General features: G+C 45.2%; 1 protein-coding gene across 16 annotated transcripts in view; it reads left to right on the top strand.

Annotated features, from left to right (window-relative positions):
* The window catches only part of MAST4 (microtubule associated serine/threonine kinase family member 4), a 618,779-nt gene that overhangs the window by 581,868 nt on the left and 23,419 nt on the right, over nucleotides 1–13,492 (top strand). For 13 of the 16 annotated variants that reach the window (XM_070774592.1, XM_070774594.1, XM_070774593.1 and 10 more), the window contains 5 exons: nucleotides 4,964–5,086; nucleotides 5,291–5,403; nucleotides 7,389–7,516; nucleotides 8,161–8,396; nucleotides 12,646–12,846. In XM_070774592.1, the coding sequence (XP_070630693.1) occupies nucleotides 4,964–5,086; nucleotides 5,291–5,403; nucleotides 7,389–7,516; nucleotides 8,161–8,396; nucleotides 12,646–12,846 (801 nt within the window). The remainder of the gene's footprint in view (nucleotides 1–4,963; nucleotides 5,087–5,290; nucleotides 5,404–7,388; nucleotides 7,517–8,160; nucleotides 8,397–12,645; nucleotides 12,847–13,492) is intronic. The other 3 variants (XM_070774595.1, XM_070774596.1, XM_070774606.1) reach the window with 1 other exon arrangement.

Here is a 13,492-nt window from a genome sequence, read left to right as displayed (position 1 = left end):
CTTGCCAAACAGGCAGATCCAATGTGACGGGTCCCAGTAGGGCCCAGAGAGCGAGTCTGAGAATCCTGCAAGTCTGCCATGCTGCTTCCAATGACAGTGGTGTGGATTTGATGCATATTAAGAGGGCAAAATAATGCACCACGAAATGTGCGAATGCACATTTGCCCGGGAGACTAGAGAGGCTGAGAAAAGGATTGTGAAGAACATAATGGATGTTTAAGAAAATTTTGTGAAAGGAGAGAAATGCTCAAGGGAGAACACTAGTGCCAAACCCTAACTTGCAATTTGGGACCTTGTTGTACTTGAACTTGACTTTTGAACTTGTAGAATATTGAGAGCAGCTGGGCTCATTGGACTTGAGACCTGCTCAGATGTGACTGACTCCCACCCATAAGCCAGCTGGGAGGTCGTAAGTCATTTCTTCGTTGCCTGGAGTCTCAGTTTCCTAATCTCTGGAAATAAGCATGTTACACACCTCATGGGATTATTGTAGGATTGAGTGTGGGCGTGTTGGAGGAGGTGTGTGGTTCCATTAATCTGGTGCATAACAGGAGCTCAAGAAATGGTCCCTTTACCTTTCTGGTGAATTGTTATGGTGAGAGTGACATTTGCATGAGTTCCTGTGTCTGATGATTTGTGTTTGGCTCATAAAGCCACCATCTGTACTATTCCAAGAGGTTGCTGTTCAGTCGCCCAGTCATCTCTGTCTCTCTGTGATCCCATGGACTGTAGTATGCCAGACCTCCCTGTCCCTCACCATCTCCTGGAGTCTGCCCAAGTTCATGTTCATTGTATCGGTGATTCCATCCAGCCATCTCATCCTCTGATGCCCTCTTTTCCCTCTACCCTCAATCTTTCCCAGCATCAGGGACTTTTCCAATGAATCATCTTTTCGCATCAGATGACCAAAATACTGGAGCTTCAGCATCAGTCCTTCCACTGAATATTCAGGGTTGATCTCCCTTAAGATTGACTGGTTTGATCCCCTTGCAGTCCAAGGGACTTTCAGGAGTCTTCTCCAGCACCACAGTTTGAAGGCATCAATTCTTTGGCATTCCACCTTCTTTATGGTCCAGCTCTGAGAAGACTACACAGACCTTTGTCGGCAGAGTAATGTCTCTGCTTTTCAACACACTCTAGGTTTGAGGTTGTGCCGTGTGCTTAGTCACTGAGTTGTGTCCAACTCTGCGACCCCATGGACTGTAGCCTGCCAGGCTCCTCTGTCCATGGGATTCTCCAGGCAAGAATACTGGAGTGGGTTGCCATGTCCTCTTCCAGGGGATCTTCCCAGCCCAGGGATCGAACTCAGGTCTCCCACATTGCAGGCGGATTCTTTGTCTGAGCCACCAGGGAAGCCCAAGAACACTGGAGTAGGTAGTCCATCCCTTCTCTAGGGATGACTTCCCGACTTCCCGACTCAGGAATTGAACTGGGGTCTCCTGCATTGCAGGTGGATTCTTTACCAGCTGAGCTACCCGGGAAGCCCCAGGTTTGAGGTTGTTAGCCCAGGGTTAATTTTTCTTTGGTATGTCCTTTTGATTCTTTTGTTCCCCCTCTCTCCAGAAGTGCATGAAAAACAGGGCTCAGTGATAAGCAGCTGCTTCTCAGTGGGGCACAGAGGCCAATGGGTGAGACCTGGGCACTGGGTCAGCAGTGGGCTGGGCTCCCTGGGGAGGGCCCATTTGTCATTCTCCATAGATAGCAAGTGAAGGCTCTCACCAATATGTGTCCCAAGGTGTGGGTCAGGGAGCAAACACTCTGGATATGGTCAGGAAGTGTCTTTTGAGCCTTTGGGTCCAGAAAACTATGCTTTTCTGGTAAAGTTGAGTGACCTGGATGTTCCAGGGCTGTCATCTGATGAAGCCCCAAGAGTGGCAGCTGAAGTCATAGTCATTGCTGTACAGTGCTTGGTAGGCCGCTTGGTTGGCCACTAGTTAGGGCCTGACTCTTTGGACCTCAGTGTCACTGGCACAGTGAAGGAATTGAACTGATGCATATTTAAGCCCTTTGATCATCTCCAAGCAAAGATCATGGGAAGAAAATGTCCCTGGCAGATGTGTTTGGGGATGTTTGTTGGGGTAGAAGAGAACCAGGCTGCACGGAGGGCTGGAGTTGGACTAGGCAGAGATGCTGGGGAGCTGGGTGTGTGGCTCCCTTCCCCGATATCCACATGGTAAATCCATTTGAAAGTTGATGCGAGAGAGAGGGCAGGGTAGGATCTCAACTCAACCAGGCCTCCCCTTGCATGGCATGTGGTGCTGTGGCCCTGAGGATGGACTGGTGGTCTTTAGACAGACCTCAGCTCAGCCCCTCTAACCCTTACTCACCGGATGATCTTGACCCGTATAGTTTATTGCATATTTGTTTTTCACATCCAAAAAATGGAGTTGACAATGCCTACCATGAGGCATTACTTTCAGTGGTTTAATTAAAAGAAGCAAGTTGCCTCTTGTCTCTAGTGCAGTACTTGTCAAAGTTGGCCCTCAAATCCCAGCTGCTGATGCTGTTGCTGTTGGGCTCAACAGCAGACTTGAGTATCATGCTGTAAACAAGGGAAAAGCCTACTGAATTCTAGAAAAGATTCTAATCAAATACTTTGTAAAGAACCCATTCTCCCTTTTGGGGGATGATTTTTTTCACTTGGCGTTTTTCTCTTCGTTCCATCGTTATCAAAACATTGGTTTCCCTTGGCTGGTTTGGAGCCCTAGCCAACCTGTTCCTTGTGCTCAAGGGAGGCCCAGTGAGGACAGAACGATGACTTTGAACTTTACAGATGCCTCCCCTGCCCCAAGACTTTTCATTCAGCTTGCATTTCTCATCCTGTTCCTTTTGTACCCCACTGAGGACAGGATGAGAAGCATGAGTAACAACTCCATTAAAGAGGCATTTGCAACCCGTGTTGAGGGGCATCTCCTGGTTGGGAGACGGATTAGATCCTGGTACTAGTCTTGTGAGAAGTATCTCTTCCTGAAATTGTTTCAGGATTGAATTTTCCTTACCTCCCCCATCAACAGTGTGCATGTTGGTGGTAGGATGGGGGTGTGATTCTCATGGCGAGATTTTTATAACATATGTACCTTCTCTTTACATGGGAGAGTGAAAGTCGCTCAGTCATGTCTGACTCTTTGTAACCCCGTGGACTATACAGTCCATGGAATTCTCTAGGCCAGAATATTGGAGTAGGTAGCCTTACCCTTCTCCAGAGGACCTTCCCAACCCAAGGATCGAATCCAGGTCTCCCACACTGCAGGCAGATTCTTTACCAGCTGAACCACAAAGGAAGCCCAAGAATACTGGAGTGGATAGCCTATCTCTTCTCCAGAGGATCTTCCCAACACAGGAATCGAACCGGGGTCTCCTGCATTGCAGGCGAATTCTTTACCAACTGAGCTATCAGGGAAGAAAGTATGCTATACAGTCCATGGAACTCTCCAGGCCAGAATACTAGAATGGGTAGCCTTTCCCTTCTCCAGGGGATCTTCCCAACCCAGAGATTAAACCCAGGTCTCCCATATTGCAGGTGGATTCTTTACCAGCTGAGCCACCAGGGGAGTCCCTTTACATGGGGGACAGTGTAATACTTTGATGGGGTCTGCCCTTCAAAATCTCTCTTTAAAATCATAAACTGAATTACAAATATTAATTCAATTCACGGAATTGTCCTATCAGGCTCATTTGGTAAAAAGAAACCTAAAACTTAGGAATTGGGATTGCTTTTCATCACATGTATTATAAATCTATCAAACAAGTTTGCCAGTTTCTTATTTAAGAATCTGTAGGCCATAGAATCTAATTCCTACCAATGTTAATGAACAATCCAATGAAATTGAATGATAACCATTATATATTATCATCTTTATTAGAATCTTACCTTCATACATATGCCTATGGCTGATTCATCTTGATATATGGCAGAAACCAACACAATATTGTAAAACAGTTACCTTCCAATTAAAAATAAAATTTTTGAACTTATTTGGAGTTCCAGTAGTTAGAATCTGCCTGCCAATGCAGGGAACACGGGTTTGATTCCTGGTCTGGGAATATTTCACATGCCTGGGTCAGCGACTGAACCTGCATGTCCTAGAGGCCACAGGCCACAACTAGAGAGTGACCCCACTCTCTGCAACTAGAGAAAGCCTGTGTGCAGCAACAAAGACCCAACGTAGCCTGCTGCTGCTAAGTCGCTTCAGTCGTGTCCAACTCTGTGCGACCCCATAAATGGCAGCCCACCAGGCTCCTCTGTCCCTGTGATTCTCCAGGCAAGAATACTGGAGTGGGTTGCCATTTCCTTCTCCAATGCATGAAAGTGAAAAGTGAAAGTGAAGTCACTCAGTCGTGTCCAACTCTTAGCGACCCCATGGACTGCAGCCTACCAGGCTCCTCCGTCCATGGGATTTTCCAGGCAAGAGTACTGGAGTGGGTTGCCGTTGCCTTCTCCGCAACATAGCCTAGATATATATAATTTTTAAATATATATAATTTTTAAAAAAGAGAAAAGAGAAATCGATTGTGGTAGGTATTCCCCCCCCCCAAAAAAAAACACTTACCTCCAGAGGAATTAATGCCATTACCACGTTTTATGCCTTCTTAGAATTTTATGGGGGTGGTAAGCAGCAAGTCTGCTTTGGGCCAGTGTGTGTCCATGTCCCCAGGTTCAGCATAATGGGATTTTAAGTGGCCGTGTCATTAACCTTTGAAAAATGGAGGAAGTCATGGAAAAATTAACAAAGAAAAACTGTGCCATAGCAACTGCTGTTAGCAAAATCAAATCCCCTGCTGATAAATTATGGGAAAATTTTTGGAGCTTTGGGTTGTAGCATGAAAAAGATTTCCCTGATTTCTTTAATTCTCTCTTGATAATTTTTTTTTTCTGTTGTTCTTAAAAACTGATGCTTACCTTTGTTGGGAGGATAACTGAACACTTTTCCCTCTGTTCTCTCCCTCCACTCCCTACCCTAAGGTGGTGCATATGAAGTCAAACAGCATCGATTCTTCCGTTGCTTAGACTGGAACAGTTTGCTGAGACAGAAGGCAGAATTCATTCCCCAACTGGAATCTGAAGACGACACAAGTTATTTTGATAGTATGTGCATTATCTGACATAAAACATTATTTGGCCTTTTCTTTGTGGAAAATCAGCTCTGTTTTTGATAGGTACCTTTCAGTCCTGAACCCATGAGTTCTAAAACATAATGTTGCCTTGATAGAGAAACTCATAATTAAAATAGCTAAGTTAAAAGCTGAAATTCTGAGTAATTAAAACTGCTTTCCAAACCTTTTCCTGCAGCTCGGTCAGAGAAGTACCATCATATGGAGACTGAGGAAGAAGATGACACGAATGATGAAGACTTTAATGTGGAAATAAGGCAGTTTTCCTCATGTTCACATAGGTTTTCTAAGGTAAGTGAAATATGGCATAAGAGGGTCTCTCTTAGAGAATTTCCTACTGGTCAGATTTGTTGTTGTTGTTTAATTGCTAAATTGTGTCGAACTCTTTGTGACCTCGTAAACTGTAGCCCACCAGGCTCTCTGTCCATGGAATTTCCCAGGCAAGAATACTGGAGTGGGTTGCTATTTCCTCCTCCAAGGGATCTTCCCGACCCAGGAATCGAACCCACATCTCTTGCCCTGGCAGGAGGATTCTTTACCATTGAGCCACCAGGGAAGCCCGCGGGTCAGATAGTTGGTACCTTAAATACCTTTACAAGATTGTGAAAACCACCTGTGCTGTTGCGGAGCTTGGAGTCTCTTTTAGGGGGAGAAAAGAGTGACCCCATCATTTTGATAAACCAGCATTCCTACCCCCATGCAGTGGTATATTTCTCTGTTTCCAGCTCCACAGATTAATACCCTTTTTCTTGGAGGCAGAGACTTGAGCTCACGGTTTTTCTTTGGGGAGTATCTGATACCATCTCCGTATTGACCCTGGTCTAGCTCTTGCTGGGCCATGGAGGCATCTCCCACTGCTTTTATAAGAAGAACTTTAAGCTCATTGTGTGCAGAGCCTTCTTCTAGTATCCCACGGATACAACACAAAGAAGAAGGCTTAGTGCTCAATATAAGCCCAGACTCTTGGAGACAGTTGATTGTGAAATGAGACAATCTCTTAATCAATGATAGAAAGGGTAAGATATATTAAAGGGGCAGTAGGCCAGCCAAGCTAGAATTTTAGAAATAGATAAAAATCAATGTTGGAGAAAGGTGCTTTTTGACTGGTGGGAAGATTTAAAAGACAAACAAACCAAAGACGCACCTGATAGTCCTGAGATAAGCAGGGCCCTAGGAAGACAGAAATGAATCTACAGGGCACCCTAACTTCATTTTGCTGTTTTCACTCAAGATATGTTTTCTGTTGCCATGGCATTTTGCATCATTATTGTGCAGCTTTTCTATAGCAGTGAGTGATTTGAGGGTGTTCCGTAGCTTTTTCTAAGTGACTACCCAGAGTGCTCTCAGATTGGCCGACACTGCCCTCCCTGGGTACAGGAATGACACAGAGAGGTAGGGATTTCCCTGGAGGGGAGGCCCAGGTCTAGAGCAGAGCCAGGAAAGAAGCTGATGACAGTGCAAGCTCTCCTGGTGCCTGTTCTCTGGCCCGTCAAAGCCATCCCCTACGCTGCTCCCTCTCTGCTGTCTCCTGCTCTTTCGCTACCTTCCTCCTAATCCCAGGAGACTATAGGAGCTATAAGGGCCATCCCCATGAGAACAGCAGTTGGCTGGCTTGGGTGTAGCGAGTGCTTCCTGGGTTGGACTGTCAGCTCTCTGTTTCTGCTTCCATCTTGCCGGTGGTACAGCAGAGACCTCAGTTTGCTTAAGCTATGATCCCCTTCAGAAATCCCAGTATCAGTACATGAGGCTGCCTGTTGGTATATGTGATTTATAAGCCAAACAAATACCTCACCAAGTACACACTGCATCTCCCCCCAATGGGTCTTGAAACAGGTAATTTATTTTTCTCTTCCCTCTCAATTCCAATTCGTTTTTCTACTTCCTGCACCTGACTGGGGGCCATTCAGTCTTTTTCTCTGTGATTTTCTTTTTCTGATTGACTTCATGGTTAAATGTAATCTAATGCGTGCATTGATCCCAGGCCTGGAAACCCCAACGCATCTATGGATTTTGTTTGCAGATACAAAGTCCATAGTGAGATATGGTGAGAATGTGATGAATTCATAGCTCCCCACTCCAAAAGGAAATAAAATTGTACAATTGGCCACTCACCTCAGGACTCAAGTAAATAGCATTGGAAAGTACCTTCTGAATACATGGCCCCAATTCAAACCTTAGTCAAACTCTCAGGTTGTTCTCCCAGGACTTTTTTTTTTTTTTCTTCTGACAATCCCTTTCAAGAAGATATTAATAAGTACTGATTCTTTGCCTTGCAGGTCTTCAGCAGTATGGATCGAGGTACTCAGAATTCAGGAGAAGAGAAGGAAGACCCTGGGGACAAAACTAAAAGCACAGCTTTGCCGTCCACGGAAACACTAAGCTGGAGTTCAGAGTATTCTGAAATGTATGTGAAATGCTTGTTAAGAAGCATTGTAAACAGTAGCTACCAGGGCAGTGGTTCTTAAACACGAGCATGCATCCAAATCTCCTGGAGGCCAGTGGAAGCAAAGTGCTGACCCAGGAGATCTGAGATGAGGACTGAGAATGCATATTCCTCTTTTCCTTTTTTAAAAAATACAATTGTATATCCTTTTACATTTTTTTCATGTATTTGTTTTTAACTGAGCTGGGTCTTTGTTGCTGCACGGGCTTCCTCTAGCTGCCCCGAGAGGGGGCTGCTCTCTGGTTGCAGTGCACGGGCTCACTAGTTGTGACGTGTGGGCTCTGCTTGTGCTCAGTACTTGTGGTGCATGGGCTAGTTGCTCCACAGCATATCAGATCTTCCCAGGGATCAGACCCATTTCCCCTGCATTGGCAGGTGGATTCTTACCACTGGACCGCAAGGGAAGCCCCAAGAGTGTGCACTTCTGACCGGTTCCTGGGGATACCTCTGGTCGGGCACAGTTTAGAAGTCACTGCCCTCAACATGTGTTGGTTAGGCTATCTCAGTTCCATTTTTACCTGTTTTATTTTTTTTTCCTAAAATTCACCTTGCACACAATTTCCTAGTGTCTATAGCTATATGACTTTGTTTTGTGTTTAATTAAGGCAACAGTTATCCACATCCAACTCTTCAGACACTGAAAGCAACAGACATAGACGCGGTGCTGGGCTGCTTCCCAAGCTGGCTGTTTCAGCAGAGGCAGAACACGACGGGGCCGCTCCCCGCCCCAGAGAGCTGCACGAGGAGCCGGAAAAGCCAGCCCTGCCTGCTGCAGAGAGTGCTCAGGAGGAGCCCGAGGTCACTACCCCGGCCAGCACCATCAGCAGCTCCACTCTGTCAGGTAAGGCCGTGGGCTGGCCACTGCCATCCCAGCATCGCCCGCCAAGCTGACAAGTGACTGCAGTGCTCGGAGTCCCAGGCCTGGCTTCGGACAGGCAGTGATGGTGGGTGTTTTGTGTTGCTAGACTCTCTTACAGCCTCACTCCTTAGGGTTGGGCGGTGGACTCCTCAGAGCTGAGATCAGACATCTCAGCCCTCTCCTTAGTGCATGGCTGTACGGCCAGTCTTTCTTGCTTCACCTGAAGCCTTCACGTCCTCTGATGGGTTTCAGCGGCGCCCTTGGATGGTCTTCAGAAGTAGAAGTAGGGGAGCTTGTTCTTCATTGTGGAGGCAAAGGCACAGCACGGGTCTTGTGGAGCTGCATCTAACTCAAAGTGATGAGTAAGCAACCCTGTCAGACGGTCAGCAGGACCCTCAATAGCGTCTTAAATCACCACCTATATAGTGTAAGCCAGTTTTCCCTTCAGTGTTCAGATGGGTAGCTGTTTCCTTGAAGGAGCTGGTTTTTGTTGTGGGGCCATGTTATACCCAGTCACCGAATAGTCTCCACTCTAAACCCTCAGTCATTGCAGCAAAATTCTCATGCCATGAGGTTCACAGATTGAAAGGGGAGAGGGGAGTCAGAAATATCAACACAGTTCAAACTGATATCTTGTGTGGCTATGAAACCACTCCACTGCACACAAGTTTCCAGCCTCTAGGTAACTGGTGAAGACACTTCTGAGACACAGTGTGGTGTGTGGGAAGCAGTCCAGGGGGTTAGGCCTTTCCTGGGAGAACTCTTTTTGATGTTACTTTTGTGGGAAGTAGACCTTCCTGACCAGAAGAGCAGTGTCTCCACGGGTTTTTAGAATGCCTATGAATCATGGCAGAGAAGGCAATGGCACCCCACTCCAGTACTCTTGCCTGGAAAATCCCATGGACGGAGGAGCTTGGTAGGCTTCAGTCCATGGGGTCGCTAAGAGTTGGATACGACTGAGCAACTTCACTTTCACTTTTCACTTTCACGCATTGGAGAAGGAAATGGCAACCCATTCCAGTATTCTTGGCTGGAGAATCCCAGGAACGGGGGAGCCTGGTGGGCTGCCGTCTATGGGGTCGCACAGAGTCGGACACGACTGAAGCGACTTAGCAGCAGCAGCAGCAGTGTATCGTGGATACTTGCGGCCCTTAATCACAGAGGTGTCCTCATTAAATGATTGGACTTACTCTCCCCTCAGAGCAAGCCCTTGAGGTGCATTTCAGATGTTATTTGGTTTATAAAAATATTATTCATAGCACATCCTTCCACAGAGCAATATGCATTTATGCTTTCAAAAAATAAAAATATGGGTATGGCTTAAGGTTGCTATAATAAATGTTTTCATTAAGCCATATCCAGGATGCTATATTGATAACCATGAATGATTATCGTGAAATTTTTTTTAACTAACTGAATATTCAGTGTATAATTTTGTTTTGTTTTGAGTCATTTCAAAATAACAACTTTTACAAACAGGGTTTATTTCCACCTCACTAAAAGGTCTGGTTCTGCAGAACTTCATGTGAGCTCATAGTTGATCATGGGGAAAAATAATGTTGGGTTTTTCCCTTCTCTCTTTTCCTCTCAGTTCTGTTTCCATGTGGGATAATTCCACATGTCCTAACTTGGTAGCGCCAAGATAGTAGCAATGAAGAAGTGTGTGAAAACAAACTAGTAGCCTAGGATTCCTGTTCATCTTGGTATCGAATCAAATGTGGATATGTCAAGTGCTTTATATTTCTGGTTACTAAGTTCTCATGTGTTTCTTAGTTTATTATTTACTCTGAATAGGGCTGCCTCTATTTCACATTTATTCTTAATATGATGAATTGTTTATGGTCTCTTGGATCCTTCTGCCTACTGACTCTCAGAAAGTTATAAGGGAGGGGGAGGGGAATGGTGTCTAAGCATTTGATTGATTACTTTCATAATTAAAAAAAAAAATCTGTCTCTGTCCTGCCATGCATTTTGATTAATAGATTCAAACCACCTTTCTCTCTGTCTCCCTCAGACACACACTAAAAATAATCAAAGACCTTGGGGGCCGTACAGAATAGAGAGATGAGCTGATTTGCTCATAGCCAAGGGTAATTAGGAAATCTGAAAACCGTGACTGTAGTAAAATTAAATTTGTTGATTTTTATATTGCTCCACCATCAAAAAGAAAGAACCCTTGACATTTACAGAACATGAAAGTGACATTATCCACCCTTGGCAGGAAAGACTCACACGTTTATATGCAGTGCTATGAAATGAGATGGCAGAGGCAAGCAGGGGGATGATAGAAGACACGCACTCCAGCATTGAGAGAAGCCCAGCTTTGTATGTGTTTCCTTCTCTTGACTACAATGTATTTGAATCAGTGAGAAGCAAAAGTCTTGAAAATTTAGGTTAGTGCTCGAACGCATCTGACAAATTATTCATCGTGAAGAGATTCAGCTTTCCAGTGCATACTTGTCAATGATCCCATCCAAACCAAACTAGAAGGGAGGAGTGAGCGTGTAACGTATCCCAGAGCAAGCTGAAGGTTTTTGAGGTGAGATTTGATTCGTGAAGCAGTTTTTGTCTAGTCCCTCAGCAGTTGATTTCTTAATTTAGAGTGAATAGGATAGATACACTGTTAAATGGGGTTGAGTTTGGCATATACAAGTGGAAAGAGGGTTGTTATTTGCCTTGAGATTATCTTCTTTAGTAGATATTTGCTATGAGCACATCAGCTCATCTCTCTATTCTGTACGGCCCCCAAGGTCAGATGGGTGTCACACAGACGACTGGGAATCTTCTCCCGTGCCTACAGTGCCTGCAGCGCCTGGGTGGCCATGGACTGCGCGGTTCTCAAGCCCCACTGTCCCGGGTCCTAGGCTCCCCTTAGCGTGGACCACGCCTGTGGGGTCATGCCACCTCTGTGAACTAGAACTGTGTCTAGCACTGCAACAGCAATGTGAGTTAAATCCAGTTAAGCCTCTTTTCTAGGCAAAGAATGTCATGGTCAGCACTTTACTATGTGCTGGCTGGTCTTCCAAAGGATCATTTATAATGGTATTCAGTTCTCTCTGTGGATTGCATATCTTAATGTGATGATAGTGCTGATGATTTTTAAAGCACAGGGGGCTTCTAGTATAGCATTTAGAAAGAAAAGGGAGATAAGCATTGTTTTTTCTGGACAGACAAATATGTATTATCAGTGATAAGAAAAAAGAAAGGAAAAAAAACCCAAAAAACTGATAGACCGTGAAAGAAAGAATAGGAGAAACAGAAAGAGATGGTCGTGTTACTTGTTTTTCACTATGTCACTGCTGACAAGAGAGAGCTGTCTTCACACTGGGCCTGTGCACTTACCAGACTGGGATCAGTGACATATTCTCTTACATTACTCTGCTGAGGGAAGTCCTAATTTTTTAACTTAAAAAAACCCTTCCAGTTTATATTCAGGGTAATAAAATTAAAAATAAAGAAGGCATGTGGCTGGCCTAGAGGGGGACAGATCTTCTCACTGGTCCAGGAATTTCAGGACAGGTCAGCATATGTCTGTGTCAAGACTAAAGCCAAGAAGACGTAGTGAGTCATTGGGTAATGCCGCGTGTAGTGAAGGAAACGCTTGGTCTTGGCTTGTGAAATTTACAAGGAGCTTAGAATGAAAGGAGGTGTGGGAGGTCAAAGGTGACACTTGAGGCACTTTTATGTAAGTTACATCCTGAGCCTAGTGTGAGATGAGTCTTGAAAAGATGGTAGTAGATGACAGGGGCATAAGTCTCTATGAAGTGACTGAATGATGTCCACTTAGCAAAAACCGGTATTAACTGCCTTGCTAAAGATGATCACTAGTATCATAGGATGATCGTGGTACGCTGTGGGCGGTCATGGGGTTCGTAAAGTGACGTTTGTTCATGGCCTTTCACAGTGGGGTCAGGAGGAGGAATTGTCTATTAAAGTTGTAAATGATTCTAAAACGCAATTGTTCTTCTAGTTAAATGGAGTCAACTAAGAATTAGTGGACCTGTGTACAAGGAGAATGGAATCTGGATGGACAGCTCTTTCATTCTCTCTCCTCCAACTCACCTTTCTCGAACCAGTCACTTGATTTCCATGTTTGCCTGACACCACGTGGACTCATGCGCCACACGGGCCTCTGTTTCCCGGTGTTCGTCCTTCCCTCTCTCTCCTCCCTCCTCCCCAGCTCTCCTATCCCAAATTCTCCTGAAATGTTTATCCCTTCTTCTTTGCACAGTTGGCAGTTTTTCAGAGCACTTGGATCAGATAAATGGACGGAGCGAGTGTGTGGACAGTACAGACAATGCCTCCAAGCCCTCCAATGAGCCCGCCTCTCACATGGCTCGGCAGCGCTTAGAAAGCACAGAGAAACAGAAAGCCTCGGGGAAAGTCACAAAGTCCCTTTCTGCCAGTGCCCTGTCCCTCATGATCCCAGGAGGTAGAGACATCAACTCGCATGAAACTGTGTGGCTTGTGCATGTGCCCCCCGCTCCCTGGCATGCTGGCTGAGATGCAAGATTGCTTGAACCAGTAATGGGTGGTGCCCTGGCACAGCCCTCCTGAGTGACTCCCTGGAGGGCCTCCAGGGCTCCCAGAAGACAAACGTGACTTACCCCTTCGTACTTCTTTCAGCAGCAGGAGATGAGGCAGGATCCCTTCCCACAAAGGCTTATTTCTTTTGTTTTCTTTCTTTTTCCTTTCTCCCCTCCCCAAGTTAAGTGATAAATTTCCCTCTTCTGAATAATTTTTCTTCCCTAGACCATGCATCATTTATATCCTTTACAGAGCTGTTTACAGCATCTGTGTCAGAAAGCTAAGTATAGTTTTTCTCATCTAATTAATGAGGAAATCAATACAGAGAACATACGTTTTTCATTTCTGGGGATGCAGAGTGTATCACAGACAGCACTGAAATTACAAGTTTTACCAGCCTTGTCTGTTGGGTTATGCTTCCTCCTACTGGTAGCCCAGTCATTTTCTGCCTTATATTTAAAAAACTGGGCTTAATTATGATTTTGTTGAATTGCGGTATTTTTCGACAATCTAGTTTTGCCTCTACTAATCACAAAGTCTGGTGTAATTTC

The sequence above is a fragment of the Bos indicus genome, chromosome 20, assembly GCF_029378745.1.
Source record: "Bos indicus isolate NIAB-ARS_2022 breed Sahiwal x Tharparkar chromosome 20, NIAB-ARS_B.indTharparkar_mat_pri_1.0, whole genome shotgun sequence".
Classification (NCBI taxonomy): Eukaryota; Metazoa; Chordata; class Mammalia; order Artiodactyla; family Bovidae; genus Bos; species Bos indicus.
This window is presented reverse-complemented; position numbering and strand designations above follow the sequence as displayed.